Here is a 19,455-nt window from a genome sequence, read left to right as displayed (position 1 = left end):
GAACATGCAAACTCCACACAGAAAGCCCCCAGTCGGCCTGGATTTGAAACCTTGCTGTGAGGCATCAGTGCTAAACACCACGCCACTGTGCTGCCCCAGTGGGAACATTTAAAAATAAATAAAAATAAATAAAAATCCAGAATGTCAGGAAGGTAGTTAATTTTAAAGAATTGGCATCGCCCCAAAATGACCCATCCCATCGCTGTTTTCAGGGGAATACCGACACACCGTGGCTGGGTGAAGAAGATTCGCTTCGCTCCAGGGAAGGGCAACCAGAAGCTGCTGGTCATGTACACAGATGGAGCCGAGGTGTGGGACACCAAAGAGGTGAGGCTAAACACCACACACACACACACACACACACACACACCAACCCCTGGCGAGCTGCTTGTGTCATTCTGATGAAAGAACTGTGTTTGATTCCCCAATTGATTTGTTTGTAACACATTATGAATTCCCAGCATGCTTCACCTCACTGCACAGCATTACTCAAATAAAAGGAAAGGAGCTACAATGGCCTCTAGGTTGATAGCAGTGGTTTACAGATTTACTATTGTTAGATTTAATGAGTTTCCGCAGCTCTGTACTCACTGGAGCACGACAGTATTGTGGTGGGATATATTTAACTAATGTCCTTTCTGAAACTTAACTCTGTGACAATAGTATATCTACAGGACTGTAGTTGTCCTGTTGTGTTAAAGGATCATTACAAGGTGCAGCGTAAGTGTACATACGCCGGCCTTAAAAGCTTTCTCCTGTCATATATGAGCTCGATCACAGCAGGATGGACGATTCCTGTGCCTTAAAGTGAAATACATCCTCTCTTCCTCTTTTACTTTGCTTACCAAAGTCATCATCCAGAAAGTGCCCTCCATGCACAGTCATTTCACCTCAGCTAAGAACCCTTCCGGCTAGTTTGCGCTCCAGCTCATCATTTGATCTAATGTCATGGACTGCAGGGTTTTTTGTGTGTGTGTCTCTTATCTGTATCCAAGCTACAGTATTTGTTAGCTTACCCAGCAGCAATGAGCGTTAAATATTGAAGAGCAGATTAATGTGGACACAGACAGATAATTTGGTGTTTTCGGATGCGGGAGGTGCAGGGAGATGGTCCCGGTGGTGCGATGTTGTCTGGATAGAGGGATGTGTTTTGTTGAGGGGAGCCAAGATGAGACAGCTTTCAGTCCCCGATCGTAAAATCCAGACAACAGATGGATCTGGCTGCAGAGGGAAGCTAGGAACAGCTATACAGCAGGAGGGGGGAGAAAGGGAGGAGCAGGAGAAGAATGAGGGAGAGATTTCTGAAATGCTTCAGTGCTCTTCTGACAGCTGGGTTTCTCTGACTCCCTGCAGCCACATAAAAAGCCAGAGGGACCAGTTTTTAGAGAATACCCTCTGAAAAAGTTTTTTATACTACACGAATATATTAAAAAAAAATTGTTTACAGATGCACACCATAATGAGCATTATTTGTTTTTGATGCAGCAGACTAAAGCTTGTTACACGCCCCATGAGAAGCTCGACATTTGTTCTTGCTCCTAGGTCTCCGAGAACAACAAAAAAGTTCATTTCGGCCAAGTAATTTATACTTCACAAGAAGCTCCAGGGAAGTCCTCATAGGTCCCTCCCATTGCAGCACACGTCACACGGGCTAAGCACTGCTGGAGATGCGGGAGATGGACGACGAGAGGCACTTTTCTTGTTATTTTCTGATGTTGGCGAGTCGTTTTGACGACCGTGTCCGTCAGATCACACCGTTCATTCAGCATGCACCCACACAGTATGCCGATCTCTACCCAGGAGAGATTAGCGGTCACACTGCGAATATTAGCATCAGCGAGCTAACAGCATTTCTGATTTTCTGCATTAGCCACGCCCACTTCCATTTTGTGACTAATCACAGAACAGTAACCAAACACCACATAAGAAGAAAGTTCTGCCCGGTTGATGTGTCGAGAACAAATCTCTTGCTTCTCGTCGAGTATGTTACAGCCTTAACTGAATCTAAAAATGATCCTACATTGTGTCACACTCAACTGAATTTGCCTCCACAGATGCTATAAAAGAAACTTTTAGGTCACACTTTGAGACGAGCTGCACTGACTCTCCTCTCTCGCAGGTCCAAATGGTCAGCAGCATGAGGATCGGGCGTAACGTCAACTACCGCATCTTAGACATTGACTGGTGCACTTCAGACAAGGTTGTACTGGCATCAGACGATGGCTGCATCCGAGTGCTGGAGATGGCCATGAAGTCTGCAAGCTACCGCATGGATGAACAAGACCTGACAGGTGAGCTACAAAACAACTTATATGGACTATTATCGAGTTATATATTGCATAATGACTTTAACTTACTTTAGGCTGTCATACTCCATATGATGTCAGTATAAGCAGTGTTCTAATATTGCTTTCTTTCTCATTTGTGGGGAATATCCACAGATCCAGTGTGGTGCCCTTACCTGCTTTTGCCTCGAGCCGCCCTCACTCTCAAAGCTTTCCTTCTGCTGCAGCCCTGGTCAGGAACCTTCACCATGGACATAACTCAAGTGTAAGTCTTTGCACTTTGCGTGGCATTTGCACGGTGGGAGAAACCCTAGAGCACCTGAGAGACACCCACGGACATTTTTCGAAAATGTTCAGTTACAGTCACAATCTTGTTGAAAGTAATGTAAAATTAATTTATTGGAGTGTTCACACTACCAGCGAAGAGATTTTACGCTGAAAGCCGGACATACCTGGCAGTATGTAGTGTTTCCCCAGCCCATATTAGGGGGAACGCCCTGCCCACATGTGAGCACACTTTCACTAGCGGAAAAAAATTGTCAAACAAACTGAGAAGTTCAAAAGTTCAAATAATTATTCATGTTATATTGACTGCTGTCATTAAAAGACAAACCCTACCCCCTCAAAGCCATAAACCTAGGGGAAACACCGGTAATATAGTAAGTCTTCAACTTCTTGTGCTGCAACAAAAAATATTTTGTGAGGGTGATTCTTGGGATGCCTTGCCCCAGTCTGCTAGGACACTCTCAGAGCTCTGCAACTGTTGTGGCTGGGAAAAGATCCAGTGCATATCTTTTAGTTGTTACAAGGCATGGGACACCAGCTATAAAATAAAACCCAAGTGCAGGCACCTATCCCTGAATGAAGAGATTGTAAGCAAGTGAGCAGAGCAGCAAATTGATAGCGGTCAGTCGTTTAAATTATTGATGTCCGCACAGAGTGCACCAGTGATTCAGCGGAGCCACTTTAGGTTAAACTGCATTTGAACTTGAGTACTTTACATTTCATGAAAACAGACGGATCATCTTCTGTTTCAGGCGGCTTCACTCCGAGCCGAAATACAAATAAACTCAATTGCCTTCTCGGTTAAAACTTGATAACGCCATCCATTTTTAATACTGTGTCACTTTGCGTTCGAGGTAAATTTTATTTCCTGCCAACCGGCTGGATGTGAGCAGGGGTAGGCTGCGGATTTGCAAAAATATTTAATATATTTCAAGCCTTCAATCTATGAGACTTAATGCATTTTCGAATACCATCACAATGTCTGCCAAGCATACTTTATTTGCCAGCATAAGCAGCTCACTTCTGTAAACAAGTCAACGTGGATTCTTTTCCCGACAGCTACATCTATGTTTAAACTCCAGCCGGGTGCAGCCACAATGCATTCTGCTGAGCCTTCAGTATCTCACTGCTTACTTTCATAAATCACACAGCTACCTCATCATAAGTCAGCCAGCTGCGTTACTGGCGCGTGCAGGATGCCAGCTGACCTCCGCATAAATGTTGGAATAGACTCTTAACGAGCAGCCTCTCAGATTCCCATTTAATAGCAGGTCAAGCTTTATTTTAGAAAGAGATGTGAAAGGAGCCACGTGACTTTACTTGATCCCTCTGTTTCAGAGACTACAGCGAGAAAGCCGAGATAAAAGGCCTGATCCAGGAGCAGCTCAACTCGTTGTCAAAGTGAGTTATTACACCCTTGCTCCGTGCTCAGGTGGCAGTCACACACAGTTGTACAGACTGCGATGTTTACCATTAAACACCAACAGTCAGATAGGAGCTCATGTGTTTGTTTGTCAGTAAAGCTGAGCCAAGTGTCAGTTTGTGTTAATGCACTTTTGAGCTTGCAGTCAGGAGTCCCGGGGTCTTTCGTGTTTACACAGCAGGCCCAAAGAGCTTGTTGTTTGTGGGTTGACAGATAAGAAGAATCTCCCGTAACAGCCGCACTGGGCCTGCTGTGTTTGAGGAGTGTAATTGGCTCTGGCTGTGTTCTGATTGTCTGCCTGTGATTGGCTCCCCAGTGATATGAAGAGTGTGCTCCAGGACCCTGAGCTCAGTCTTCTGCAGCGCTGCCTCCTGGTCTCACGGTGAGTTTCAACACGCAACACGGAGTTACCTCTGTTCGCTGTTGTGCAGACTGCCAGCGTGATGATTTTGTCAATATTCAGACGCCTACGTCAGAGACTCATGAAGGGAATTCCCTGGATGGAGACTTCAGGAAGGCAAACTCAGAATCCTCCTTTAAAGCTCTTTTTAACCCTTTATGGGGTTAGGAACCTTATTTGGTAACTTCAGCACACATTTTAAATTGCGTCCCGGTGCCTCTCAGTGAGGTTTAGAAGCATGTGGTTTTCACCCAGCCAATCAGAGAAGATCAAGGCAACATTCTCAGGTCAAATGTGGTCTGCAAGGTCCACCTCTGCATGAACGCTGAGCATAACTGCTTTATTAGGTACCAGGAAGAAGTGTCCTAATGTTGTCTAATGTGTCTAGTGCGTATGTTGACAAGTGCCTGAATCAGATCAGCACTTATGTTCTAATGGTCTAAATACATGTTTACATTTGTTTACCACTTAGGGGCAAGGAACCATATATGGTAAATTAATTTTTTTTTTATTTTCTCCATGAAAATTAAAAATTTCGACAGCAAAAAAAGTCGTCTTATGCCCTAAGACGACTTTACACTCTAGGGTTGAAATTTTGAATTTCCAAGTATTTCAATGAGTGCCCGATAAAGGGTTAAAACTTTATTGTGTTGCATTTTATCTTTACTATAGGTAAAGTGCTATATAAATAAAGTTTATTACCGTTAGCTGAAGGTGCAGAATTTAAACTAAAAGAAAATAAAAAAACTGTTCTCCTCACTGATTCTTCACTTATTGCAATATAGTATATACATGCAATATAAACTATACAAAAATAAGTCAAATAAGACATATTTATTTGTGCCCAGAGTGCGTTGAAGAGGTATTTTCTTAATTATATGCCTGAATAACTGTTTTGCTGTGTTGTAACTGTACACAGTAAAGCTGTAGTTACACCAAAAAAAAAAAATCCTAAAATAAGAGCGGATGCCAGAAACTCTGATCTTGTACTTTAGCTCTCATTTCCCTCGAGCATATGGCAAATGCAAAACAGCCAGTCTGAGCAAAAATGCCCCCCCTCTCCTCCCCTATTTGCATCCAGTTATTAAAGCCATGAGTTACCTGGAAACTCCAAAGGACCCTTTATTTGCTTTGACTGCCGTGGCCTCACTGCCACACACAGAGTGCCCACGGTTGTATGCATGTTTCTACATCAGGCCGGCCGAGTCTCCGTGCCGCTGCTAATGTCGCAGCGTAGCCTAGCAACAGCTGTGTGCCTGTGCAGTTATGTTTAAGGAGGCTGAGGGAAGTAAACCATGAAAGGAAAAAGCAGAATAAGGAGGGAAGCTCGCCGAAAGAGCGAGGCGTGGGCTGGAAGATACTGGAAGTGTGGTCATTAGTGAGCAGAGTACTAGGAAAACCGCATGGTGTGTTGATTCAGTCTGCACAGTCTGACTATTCCTGAGGGAGCATTATACTCTCTGAACCCCACTGACGCATTGTCGTGGTAAACTGCAGGCTGTTCGGGGATGAGTCGGACCTTCACTTCTGGACAGTGGCGTCCCACTACCTCCAGTCCTTCGCACAGGCCCGTCAGCTGAGCGTGTCTACTTCAGAGGGTCCGGCCCAAAGTGACGGAACCCAGCCATCACCTCAGAACCACCTGGACATCTGCAATGATGTCCTGTGTGAGAGCTCTTACTTCCAGGTCAGTAAAAACAAGAAAAGAAGAGAAAGTGTTCACATGTTTCTCTCTGAAATACATACATACATGTACATGATATAATCCGTCAACAATTAAAAAATCCTCTCTATCGCACACAAACAAGCACAGCCACCCCCTCTTGTCTAACGGTACATTTCTTTACTAATGATATTGTGAATCTCGTGTTAAGCAAGGAAACTTTTACATTTCTGAGGTCAAATCCATATTTCTCTCCATTCCTCACAACATTTTTATTCCCCCAGCATTTTCTCAGTGTACTTCTAGTCCATGCTTGGCTTCACGCATTTATTAAAAAATAAATAAATAAATCCCTCTCTAGTTTGTGCCATGTTATTCCATTTTTCTGAGCGGCATCAACACAAAGCATCTTCTCTCTTCAACTTTAATTATCAAACTAGTTTGTTCTCAGGAGTTTTCAAAGGCTTTCTCGGTGAGATGCATTGACTTGATGTTGACTGGTTCCCCTGTGGTGTGTTTGCCTACATCGCTTTGCTGGTAGACGAGGCAGCCCACAGAACAAAAAATTCCACCTTTATTTTTTTTGTGGTGATGTGCCACACGTTGTTTCTGTGTCCAAACTAAATCTCCAGGCTGCAGGATGTGTAATTAAAAGTATGCCCACTGTGCATAGTGACAGTGGGCATTTTACACATATTTTTTATGCCTGTATACCAAAAGAAGAAGAGGAATGAGCTGAAAACAACCTTTATTGACAAATATTATCAAGGTTTCAATTAGCAGAATTTGTATGGACTGCCTTATGCCAATTAAAAAGCCTCAACTGAGCCTGTGTTTTTTTAACTTTTTAATTTTTTGATTATGTGTCTTTCTGTTTTTCTGAAACTTCTGCTCCCTGTTAATGAGACGCCGCGCAGTGATCACACGGATTCCCAGACAGCCGGCAGCAACATTTGACTCCTGTTGTCATAAAACTGCTCCAGTGGCAGCGGCCCGACTGCAATTACTAATATCTCACACCCCAATACTGAGCACACTGCTCTTGAGTTGCTAAGCGCATTTGGTACCTCTGCGAGGATTTACGCCCAGGGCTGTGACTCGCAGAAGAATTCATCATCATGAAGTGCCAAAGAAAAAACGGTGGTAGATATAGTTACTAACGTGTGCACAGATACAGCCTATGTAACCAATTTTCTACTGAGCTGTTATCGCTCCTCTCATTGTATCGTTTTTCCCCCTCTAGACTCGATATGAAACTGAGCACGTCTCATCCTTTGAAGCATCTATTGCTGTTTTTATGTTTCGTGCCGATCATTTGCACATTGAAAAAAAAAGAAGCAAAAAATGATCTTTCATCAAGGGAACGTGTTACAAAATAATGAGGAGGCCAATAATGAAAGTACGGGAGTCACTGTCAGCGGAGAAACTGCTGAATATTTTAAAGCCCTTATAATTAAACCCTCCATCTCTGGACTCTGTATTTCTATAATTGTCTTCCCCTCTCTCATTTTGCTCATCATTAGTCTTTTAATGTCTGTGTTGTATAATTTAAGTGCACCAACTCGTAGCAAGTGTTTCTCCCCCGCAGTTGTACGACGTGTGACCACTGTGGTGCGCACTAACTTGTCTCTCCGCCTCTTCCGCTCAACAGAAGTTCCAGTTGGATCGTGTTCACCTGCAGGAGGTGAAGCGCTCCAGTTATGAGCACACGAAGAAATGTGCTGACCAGCTCCTCCTACTGGGTCAGGTAAGTGTTACAATACACTACCACCTATACATATACACCCGTCCTAATATCATGTAGGTCTCCCTTGTTCCTCCAATATGAGTCTGGTAACTCGGCATTTAGATTTCTTTGTGGCCATTTGATTGGTTACTAGATCTTTGCCAGAACCTAATCAATTCCCAACTGAGTGGCTCCAGTCCAACAGCAGGGAAAGTGGGCTGGCTTTCAGGCTACCTGTATTGTATATGTCCAAAAATTTCTTACCTTGACTTAAGGCGGAACAGTAATAGCAATCTGTTTTGTTTAGTTAAATGGGTCAAAACATGCAGAAAACCACTGACTTCCAACTTCCAACTGCACTGGAAAATAGCATTACCATGGACACAAGGACACAACAACGATTGCACCGACCAACAATCGGACACAACTCACTATACCAGTCCAAACACTGACGCCACTGTCTGGTTTTTATTTTGGAAAGCCAGAAGATGAGAGTTGAGATCCGAGAAAAATAGCATCTGCACGCAACTGGATAGTCCTGCAAACAATCAGAGCCATTTTGTTATAAACAAATTCAACTCGATGGCGCTCAGATGACGTGCGTAACTGTGTCGCCATCACCCCATAAAAGCCCACTCAATGATATGAATGGCGCGGTAGATCTTTGCCAGAAGCTAATCAATTCCCAACAGAGTGACTCCAGTCCAACAGCAGGGAAAGTGGGTTGGCTTTCAGGCTATACATCTGCAAAAATTTCTGGAACAGTAATGGAAATCTGTTTTGTTTAGTTAAATGGGTCAAAACATGCAGAAAACAGCTGCTTCCAACTTATAAATACACTGGAATATTAGCATTACCGTTGACACAAGGACCAACAATCAGGCAAAACTCACTATACCAGCCCAAATACTGATGCTACTGTCTTGTTTTTTATTTTGGAAGATCTCTTTTGAGGTCCTTATACCTTATAAACATTGCACAGCATCGACGCATTACACACAAATTGATTGCATCAACATGTCGTTGCAGCCCTACTTCTGTAGTTGCTGTGCTGTTTTTAGCTGTCACACCCTTTTGATTAATTCCACCACACTTTGGTATCTGCCTCACACCATTTATTTACATCCTTCAGGCTGTATATTACTCTACACAAATAAAAACCTTCACCACCTGGGCAGACGCACAGGCACAGTCATAATCGCAAATGGGCTCTGTCTGTGCTGAGGACAATAAGTGCTGCTTCTGTCCTCCCCGTCGCCTCAGGCTGTGTGGACTGGTGTCACCTCTCTCCCCTCTCAATATCAGCACTCTCCATCTAATCACAGGGTGCAATCAGCAGCTGGAGGGGCGGCCATGCAGCGGGCAGACAGGTAGAGGCCAGCCTGAGCTGACCCCATCATGAGCTTGAGCCTTCATCTCCACCAGATGAAAAGCATGATAATAAACATAATTTCCCCTTGCAATTCTGCCTTGTTCACATCACACAGACACTGTGCTCACCTTCCAGAGCTCTTTATGCGTTGTTTCTCCCGACTACCGCAGTAATTACATTCTCATCACTTTGTTGTTGCTCTCAGACGGACAGGGCAGTGCAGTTACTGCTGGAGACGAGCGCAGACAACTCCAGCTACTACTGTGATTCACTCAAGGCCTGTCTCGTGACCACCATCACCTCATCAGGACCCTCGCAGTCTACAATCAAACTGGTGGCCACCAACATGATCGCTAACGGCAAGCTAGCAGGTAGCGATACTCTCTGTCTGATACCTTCTGTTTTAGTTAGAACAAGCAGCGTTTATTGTGTTGAAAGTGGATAGAGTACTTTTAAAAAAATTAATCTAATCTTTAGACTTTTAAATAAACTATCCCTTAAAACTGTGTTTTATAGAGATGTTAAATGTTGCAGTATTACCAGCTCAAAGTTTCATAAATTCTGCACCGTCCTTATCTGAAATTAAAATGAACATTTCTTTTATTTGAACCAGTTTAAATACTGCATGTCATATCAGTTGGCTACTACCAACGGTGTATAAATAAACCATCCTCCTATTGCACAGGCACAGCCAGCAGTGTGCTGTTAGGCTATGATTTCTCCGTCTCACACGTGTGTGTAACTCGTTCGCATTTGCTGTGTCTTCAGAGGGAGTACAGCTGTTGTGTTTGATTGACAAGGCAGCGGACGCTTGCCGCTACTTGCAGACCTACGGGGAGTGGAACCGAGCCGCATGGCTGGCTAAGGTAACTCGGCATGACGGCATCCATCAACCGGAGACGTCGAATGCTGTGTAATGTTTGGGTAGTTTGCAAGTCTGTGGGCATGCGAGCGCTGCGGGAGTGAGTGTGGATTGTAAAAAATAAAATGAATTCATTTTGTGACGCCTTATGCTGTCATTAATTTCGGTATTCTTAATAGTTTTGGCATCAGCATTGGGAACATATCTGGGTCACACCTGTAAGCTGCCCAACACTGTATAGGCATATAATTTTCCACTGTGTTGTGTTTGCTTCCAGGTGCGTCTGAGTCCAGCAGAGAGCTCAGACGTGTTGAAGCGCTGGGCAGAACACCTGTGCTCCCCACAGGTCAACCAGAAATCCAAAGCCATCCTGGTGCTGCTTTCCCTCGGCTGCTTTCACAAAGTAGGAGAGATGCTCCACAGGTAAGAGCCAGTGTTGTATAAGCCTACTGTATATATTCAGAAACAGGAACATTTTCACAGCAGTGATTTGAGCAATACTGGGTTTTAAAATGCAAGCCTTATAATATATTTTATATTTGTCCTGTCTACACCAAATATCCAATCTCATAATTTATTCTCCTAAATTTGACTTCCTATTTGTACTTATGAGTTTAATTTTAGAGGATGTTACTGAGCCTGTAAGTCCTGAGCACACTGAAGGACACTTCACAGCGTGCAGTGGTATCAGATGACCCCTATCTTTTTACCTCGGCATCGATCCACTGTTGCTCTGCTGGTCATCCTCTTTGACAGCTCGAGCTCTGGGATGCCTCCGGCAGCAAAAAGCTCTCACAGGGAATTAGAGAGGCATGTGGGCGACGGGGTTGATGTATACTTTAGGATCACAGGCATCAAGGCAGAGATGATGCTGGTTTCTGACAATAGCTCTCACCTCCCGTCTGTGTCTTTCTCTTCCTCCTCCCATCTCCTGGGCAGCATGAGGCACTTTGATCGCGCCGCGCTCTTCATTGAGGCCTGTCTGAAGTATGGGGTGATGGAGGCCAACGACTCTTCCAATATCCTTTTTAAAAACCCATTGCTGTTCCCCGAGGGCCATTTATAACCAGAGTTGGCTCCACTGCTAACTCTGTCCATCTCGGTTTCAGACGTGCACCTGAGAGGGAGAAGATTTTTCAGGGTAAAGGTCAAGTTGGATGCTCTGCAGAGCACGTCGATCTACTTTTCTAAAATGTTTCACATGTCAGTAGCCATGGGCTGAGGTCACAGAACTCAGTTAGAAAACTTCAACAATCTATACTTTGGAAGTCATTTTATTATATCTAACTTTCCCATACACAGTGTATAAAGAATATAGACATTGGGTGAACTATCTGCTGGTCAGTCTGTGCCACAATTTATCACATATTTCATTTTTAAATCCTATTCCCCAGTCCCAGTGTTACTAAGTGGCTCATTTGACATTATCTATGCCCACCTAACTCTTAAAAAATATTCTTTACATGAGCTCATCATTTTTATGAATAATTTATTATAATAAATAAAACATATGCAAGTTTGGACATGACAACAAACAGGAAAGACGATATGAAATCCGCCTTATTACATATTTCATGTGACAATAGTGTCCATCAGCGTTTCAGTAAAAACATCTCCTTTCAAGACTATGAAAGCATGAACAAGTAGTGCCATTTATTCCATCATTTGTGCACAACGACATTGATAAACCAAAATAAAGGACGTGTAAGGTCAGTGTAACTTCAGTGACAATCTGCATGATCTCAAACGAGACACAAGATCTGGGAAAGGCAGAATCCACTCAGTTGTTCTTAGCTGAATGTAAAACCTTAGAGAGGTGATGACTCAGTGTTGCAGCACTTTTGAAGGTTTTTTGTTTCATTCAATACATTATATATATCAAGTCTCCTCATTTTAATGTTTTGATTTTGGAGCAACAAATATTTCCTCGTGGTTGCATGAAAAGGGGCTTGAGCAGGAACAGCAAAGCTCATGTACATGCAAAACTGAGAACTAAAAGGTAGCAGTAAAGATCTTGGATGTGCCACTCCTCTGCTTTAGAGCTCATTGCACCAGCACGTAGACAGAACTAAGAATTTCAGATCCCTGAGCATCTGCATCCTTCATGTTTCTCCACTTAAGTGAAATAATTGGTCGCTTTACTGTCTTTTTGCCGCTGAAATCCCTCCACAAGTTCTCCTTGACCCGCATTTGCACATAAACTAATCGAGGCTGCGTTTTTGGAATACGCGCGTCTGCTGCGCACGCTGGGCCTGCGGGAGGGCGCCGCTCTGTGGGCGTCACGGGCAGGCAGCGCCGGGGAGCAGCTCATGGAGGAGCTGTTCAAGGGGGAGGCAGGAGAAGCCGTTATTGGTGAAGAAGAAGTGGAGCTGGGCCAGGAGAGCACAGAGTGACCTGGACGATGGGAGCTTCTGAAGAGAACGGATGACCTGTACTTCGATGTAAATCAAGGGTCACCCATTCACCATCGCTTCAGTAACTCATCCGTTGTGAACGAACTCTGTCTCAGAATCATCGAGCAGTTTACTCCGTGTGCACTGGAGACTGTCTGTGGCTATAATGAGGTGGACATTTCTTTATGTTTGGTTTGACCAGTGTGTATTTGTGCTCATATCCGTCTGCATGTAGCAACTTTTAAAAGAAACATTCCTCCAACAAGTGAAGTAGTACACCTCCTCGTCGACTTAATAGTCTGTGTTTTGTTCGCTCAATGAATTTAATTTTTTTAATGGTTTCCTGTTGAGCCTTATTTTTTGTGCCTGTATTAATAATTTCAGCGTACTGCTGTAGCTTCGCAGGTTTGATTTGCCTTTATGTTGCTGAAATGAAATGTGGCAGAACGAATTCATTCACAAATAACACGGCCCCTATTTCATTTTGAAAATGCACTGTCATTATAGAAGACCACCGTTATTTCTATATAACTGAATTCCAAGATATTTTTTCATTTGTGTTTTAACCAAAAAAAAATAATCCTCATAACAGAGGTCTGACACATAACACACTGGAAATTTTATCCACAGCAGGTGGTGCTTTATAGTGATTTGGCCAAATCCTGCTGCTGCACAAGCCTCTGCAAGCAGCTGTAATAGTTGGATGGCAGTAGAGTTATATGGCCGAACCACCCTGCACTTATTAGCCACTTATTAGTGTAATATATCCCTTCACACAGAGGAGAGAGGAATCTGGCTGCTGCCACCTGAGCAATACAGTTTAATTAGCTTCTGTAGAGAGTTATTGTTTATTCAGTGACCCACTCCATTAAAACAAATGGAATTTTTAATTTTCTATTTTTATGAAGAGGATACTTTGAATTTTGTATGTTTGGATGTTTGTGTATTGAAGTTGTTCTCTAGTGCGTGCGCATTATACGAAGAGCTGTCGAAATGTGTCGTTAGTCATTTTTAATCAGACCTCTGACGGGATCACTCCTCACACACGAGTAGTAATCTGTGCTGCTTCCACCGTTGCTCATCACAATCACAGACGGAGGCCCGCCGCCGGCTCTCCTTTTGCTCTGCGTCCTAAAAATGTCCCCCGACCATCTGAATCCACGTGTGTGACAATGCAAAGACTTGAGAAGTGATTCGTGTGTTTAATTGCCTTGTGACGTGTTTTTGTTGTCCTGAAGTTACTCCATCCACGGGACCTTTCGGTGTGTTACTGTGCTTCACCAACATGTCAGCCAACCCCGGGCGGTGTCTCTATGGCAACCCTGCCACGTTTTAAGGGGACCACGTGTTGTTCCTGTTGATCCGTTTCACATAGCCCCTGCTATAACCCTGTAAGATCTCATAAAGAAACAGGACAGAGTCGCAGTCACTGAGCAAATGCATATGTATCGTCCTCCTCCAGTCATGTCAGTATTGTGGAATGAACATGTACTGTACCGCCTCTTCGTGGTTAGGCTCTAGTTTGATTAACACTTGCTGCTTTTCTTTATACTTGGAGGAACTCTTCAAAACAACACTGTTCAAATTTCCGGCATGTACACGAGAGGCGTCATGCCTTTAGCAGTTTGTTTTGTAAGAATATAAATCATTGTAATGGTGTCAAAGTTTAGCTTGTTTCTTTTCTTTGTTTACACAGTGACCCTTGTGCTTTAAGCTCTATAAATATTAAAAGAGAAAGAAGATATATGTATATATGGATGGCAATAAAATGAATATTATTAACTTGCTGGGTGTGCTGTTTCCAGTGTGAGGCTGACACTAGAGGGCGCTCTTATCCCTTAATAAGAGGCAAAGTGGCCATGGCAGGCGCTTTGTAAAAGATCTGTTCTATCAAGTGTTCCTTTTAATTATCCTCTTTTAATTTCAACCCAGGTAGAGTGAATTTGAATGTTCATTCATTTATCAAACTGTCTCACAATTGAATTCGTTCCTGCGTGAGCCACTTCCGCAATTAATTACTTCTTTTCTGCCCAGAAGGAGGGCCAACAGCTGGCTTCAGCTCGCTGCCCGGGCCCGGCCGTTTTCACTCTTTTCTTCCCCTCAGATTTATTCATTGACGTGTATTCTGTTTCGTCTCTCTCCCTCTCTCCCCTTGCACAAAGCCCGACACAAAGAGGGGAAAAACAGTCTGAAACAGAAGGCCACACAAATGACTTGGTTGTGTGTTCCTTTAATGGCTTAATGAATAACTGCCGGAGAGCCGATCCAGCCGTTACGGCCAGGTCATCAGTATGCAGGGCCTCGCTGCAGGGTTTTCTTTTTTTATATATTCTGTCCTAATACTTATACATCGTCTACCACCCAGCTAGCCAAAACGACTCCAATAACAACTCCCATCCAGCTACCCTCACGTGGTATTTCCCTTTTCCACCTTACATGTGCTTCATTCCTCGTTTTTCTTGCTTTTCTTGCACCAAATGAAAACTGGCAGACGTTGTGCCAACTCATGTTCCTGCCGCACTCCACCTCCACTAATTTCCTGGAAGACTTGTTTCCATCTGCTGTTTGGCTTTCACCTCTGGGTACTAGTGATGGGAAGTTCGGCTCTTTTCTGAGAGCTGGCACTTTTGCCGCGGCTCCCAAGGAACAGTCTGCTTTTTCGGCAACCAGAGGGCTCTTTGTGGCCTAATATTTTAGCTCAACACAAGTCTTTTTGCATTCTAATTGTCTCATTTTATGCAGTTAATCTGTTACAAAAGCATTCTTACTTTTGTTTAATGTTTCAGTAAAACTTAAATGAACAAAACACTGCAATCAAATCCAAACAAGCAAAAACAGTCAAACTCAGTTAACAAAAGGTATAAATTTCTTCTCTTCGTGAGTATCTGCCCTGTCCACCACTGTCTGCTGTCTTAGTCAGCCACAGCGTCTGTCCCCGTCTCTGCTTTCCCATTCACATGGGAATGGTAAGTCCACACATGTGAGTGGCCACATGGCGTGCCCATCAAAACAAAGTTCTGCCCCCGTTCTGACACAAGCAGAGATGAACGAGCAAAAGGAAAAAATTAAATAGCGGGGAGCCTGCTCTCGCTTGATGGGAATCGGTTCTTCTGATTCACTACCAATGCTTCGGCTCTTTTGCCAATGACACATCACTACTCTGTACGCCCCTCCTGAAATAACATTCAGAAACACAAGATTAAGTGTGTTCAGACCCAGAATCCTGTGAGGAGTGTTTGTGTTTGACGGATGAAAATCACCGGCCCCTCGCTGCTTCGGCCGACTTCAAATCAATCGTCTACGGTAGTCTTTGCTGCTGCACATTCTCAATCATCTGTATAAGTGGACGTTGAACCTGGCAGAGCCCGAGCCCCCCGCTGCTGCTGCACAGTCCGTGTGGTATAGACGGCGAAGCGGGTGATGAGCGCGTTCTCCTCTGCTGCTGACGGATAGCTTCATCCACAACAGGCAGGCCCGAGCCTGCACACACAGCTCGGTGAAAACCCACTGTCTCTTTCCTCTTTGTCTGAGTGAGGTGTTTATGTTCCCCCTCCTCGCTGAGGGTTACCGTTGAGTTCATCTCTCATTTTCTCTGAAATTATGCCACCTTCTGTTGTTTTCTCGTCACCCTCTCCAGACAATTTGGAGTATTCTTTAGGCAGCCCACACCCCAAGTAGCAGAACAATTTGGGGCAGAGAGTCTGCTGCATTCATGAGGGTAATTATTTATCTGAGTATGTTGATGTCTGTTTCACTGCATGTCCTTATTGACAAGTCTTCCGTCTCCACATCACTCTAACTGTTTTTCTCCACAGGAACCCTGAGCTACACATGTAAAGGTCACATCCGTTTCTCTCGCACAATCGCTCTCACCCCGGCGTCACCTCTCCTCGCCCACATCTGGGGGTATCGCCTGCCGTGGAAGGCACCCACAGGCCTGATCTCCCCTGATATCCGCAGCCTCCTCAGTCTGCTTACGTTTCCCCTCTCTGTTTCTCAGCCCCTGCCATTGGCCGAGCTCCCCCGTACGCCCTGATGCTCTCAGGCTCCGGTTGGCTGCCGAGCAGAGCCGGGGGCCCTGTGCTGGGGGCTGCAGGTGATGTTTATGTTGAAAGTATTCAGGCCTCCAGCTTTATCTGATTCCATTTAGATGAATGTCACAGTGTTCAGCAGACCGTGGCCTCAACTCACCACAGCGCCACACTGCTCCCATTTAAGAACAGCATGAGTGAAAGAGAATAAGAAGAGGGGACTAGGCAGGGGCTGCATAGGGGAACAACAGGATCTCTGGAACATTACCACTCGATGACAAACTCTTATCGAGTCCCGGTAATGACTTGCGGACAGGGTAATCTTTTTAAAAAACTCCTGCTATCTCCAGAACAGCTCTTTTGTGGCTTCCACGTGTGCATGTTGCGGTCTGGATCGCTGTTTACAAAAAGAAAAAGAAATCAATGAGCGCATTGTGTTGGGAGCGTGGAGCAGCCGCCACCAATTACTGTAGTGTGTTGTGCGGCTCCTGCAGACACTTGTGATTACACAGCTAATCCTTTGTGGATGATCAGGATTATGTGTGTGAGAAAGAGACGAGTGGGATGTGCAGGCGTCTTTATTATTATTTTTTTGTTGATTGACACACCTATCGCACCAAGGGGAGATTTCCAAGGAGTTTATCTGACGCTACGAGTGCAACATATAATAGAAACGTCTGTGTCAACAAGAGGAGACGTTGAACGATCTCTTCCCCTATTGTTGTTGACAAAGCTCAAACCACATCCAAACCCAAGTCACTCAGTCTTGATTGCAGATGGATCCTGTTCAGGTCTGTGATGTGAATCATTAGCAACCACACAACAGGGTGGAGTGAGGTGAATAAAAAAGAGACTTAAAGAAACAATTAATTAAAGATTACGCACATTGGCAAGGAAGAAAAGTTAAGTGAGACCTTTGGTATACCTAAAAATCCAAGCCACACCTCTGGTTGAATTTAAATATGTGTGCATGTGTTTTTTTTCTATGTTTCAAAGACTGGTCATGGAGTAACAGTGATGCCACAGATGCCCCTGCTACAGTGACGCCCTCCTCGGGCTAATTGCCACTGTCCTTTGGGAGATTAGAGCAGGGGAAGACAGGGATGATTATGAAGGAAATTGCCTCTTATAAGCTGCTGTACACTCGGCCAGCCGGGCCCAGGGCTGCAGAGATTGGGGTATTCGCTTTCATCGGCGGACAGTGGGAGCCAGAAGAGGATGTAAAGGATACCTGTAACGCAGCTGACCCATTTCCTGTATCGCTGGATGTGCATTTGTGCATGCATGTGTGTTTATCAGAAGCATCGTGTGCTCGGTGCATGAATGTACGGAGCGATCCCAGTCTAACTGGCCCGGCCTCTTTCCTGTGAGTGCAGAGGGAATACGCTGCTGTGTGTGGGTCCCTCGCAGAGCTTTTGCGTGTTTTCCTTTCTAGTGAAGCAGAGTATGCGTGTTTCCTCTCCGTGTAGTCGGACCAGACACACTGGGCCCGTGTGTGCGCGAGGGGGACGCCTGAGCTGGAGTGGGCTGTTTGGCTGTGGCCCGTGCAGGCCCTCACTCCTGGGGATAAGCACGTGCTATAGTCTTCCAAAGGACAGCCAGGTTCAGACTCAGAGTTTCTCATGTGGTTTTAAAAGGAAAACATCCGCTGTGTTGAGAAGCTCGGACGGTAATCAATAACAGTCACGAGCACAGAACGGGCTGCGTTTTACGGCCGCAGCTCCTTGCTGTGGTCACTTGAGACAAGCTCTGTTCCTCGGCTGCACTCTACAAATTGTAACCATGTCTCGTTGTTTGTCGTAGGTTCAGGAAACAATTAGCGAGTGTGGCGCTGATGTCCCAGAATGCACCATTTATGTGTGCAGCTCAGGTACAGAACTTAAATCTTTCCATTTAGCAGGTGGTGGAGTTCATCCACGCTTTTATGCACTAGGTGCTAAATTAGTGCAACGTCAGCATTAGTGCATAGTCTGTATGCACTAAGTATTAGCAGATCACTAATATGTTTGTCATGATTCCACCAGGGGGCGCCAGACGTCTGGGAAATGTGCCTAAAATGTTTGCTTGGTGAGGCATCCTCATGCAGTCCAACTCAAGAGTTTAGAATTAAGATTCTCCAGATGTACTGTATGCAGATTACGGATTATAAAAGCATGTACGTCTGTTGCAAGTTCAAATTTTGTCTGAAATTTAGAAGCTTGTTCAAGAGCAAAAATTCTGCTTGCAAGTCAGTAAACTGCAGTAAATTCATGTGATTATTTCACTGAGTTTAACAATTTAATATTGTCTTGCAAAACCCTGTAAATAGAGTCACATTCCACTGTGTCTGCTGCCTGGGTCTTGTTGGTGTTTCAGTGGGTCGTGGAGTGAGTCACCCAGAAGCTGCAGGTCCATTTCCATAACAGCCCACTGTGTTTGTGCATGAAGGCGCCATACACTCCCCCTTCCCACCCTTATCACCGAGACAATCTGACATTAGCACTACTGCGTGTTGCTCAATCTGGGAATCAGCGTAGAGGCTATTCCATATAGCCCCCCCACCCCCCAAAAAAACTCTCCGTGCAAGCCAAGTCTTGTGACGAATATTTGGAGGTCACCCATCGCTGGCGCTGCAGCTCGATCTCTTTTGAGGGGACTTTTGATGCAACACGGTTTGGGCAAAGGCTGGCATAGGCTAGACAAGTGTCTAATAGGGCGGGAGGAGAAAGAGAGACTGGAGGAAAGGATTGAAAGGTTAAAGTGGTGAGGAGACAGAGTGGGGAGAAGAAGCAGGATAGGACAGAAGAAGTGGCAAGGAAGAGTGGATGAGGGCGGGGAAGGGTGCTGACAGTGTTTTGTAGGAGTTATGTAGATGTAATCCCTTCTGATGGGCAGGTCAGGCCGCCTGCTGAATGCAAACGCGCCGGCCGGCCGTGAGTGCGCACATGCAGGCCCGCATTACACACAATATGCGCGGCTAGCATGTTGCATGTGTTTGCGCAGGTTTGTGTGCATGTGTGTGCCTGTTAAGCCCCT

General features: G+C 44.7%; 1 protein-coding gene across 1 annotated transcript in view; it reads left to right on the top strand.

Annotated features, from left to right (window-relative positions):
* The window catches only part of wdr11 (WD repeat domain 11), a 50,433-nt gene extending 36,137 nt beyond the window's left edge, over positions 1 to 14,296 (top strand). Inside the window, exons 18-29 of the mRNA XM_084561916.1 lie at positions 213 to 327; positions 2,120 to 2,291; positions 2,442 to 2,550; positions 3,909 to 3,971; positions 4,310 to 4,375; positions 5,891 to 6,080; positions 7,708 to 7,803; positions 9,360 to 9,525; positions 9,923 to 10,020; positions 10,294 to 10,439; positions 10,956 to 11,038; positions 12,216 to 14,296. Of these exons, the coding sequence (XP_084418042.1) occupies positions 213 to 327; positions 2,120 to 2,291; positions 2,442 to 2,550; positions 3,909 to 3,971; positions 4,310 to 4,375; positions 5,891 to 6,080; positions 7,708 to 7,803; positions 9,360 to 9,525; positions 9,923 to 10,020; positions 10,294 to 10,439; positions 10,956 to 11,038; positions 12,216 to 12,409 (1,498 nt within the window). The 3' untranslated portion in view covers positions 12,410 to 14,296. The remainder of the gene's footprint in view (positions 1 to 212; positions 328 to 2,119; positions 2,292 to 2,441; positions 2,551 to 3,908; positions 3,972 to 4,309; positions 4,376 to 5,890; positions 6,081 to 7,707; positions 7,804 to 9,359; positions 9,526 to 9,922; positions 10,021 to 10,293; positions 10,440 to 10,955; positions 11,039 to 12,215) is intronic.
* Positions 14,297 to 19,455: the final 5,159 nt, after the last annotated feature.

The sequence above is a fragment of the Chelon labrosus genome, assembly GCF_963514085.1.
Source record: "Chelon labrosus genome assembly, chromosome: 15".
NCBI lineage: Eukaryota > Metazoa > Chordata > Actinopteri > Mugiliformes > Mugilidae > Chelon > Chelon labrosus.
This window is presented reverse-complemented; position numbering and strand designations above follow the sequence as displayed.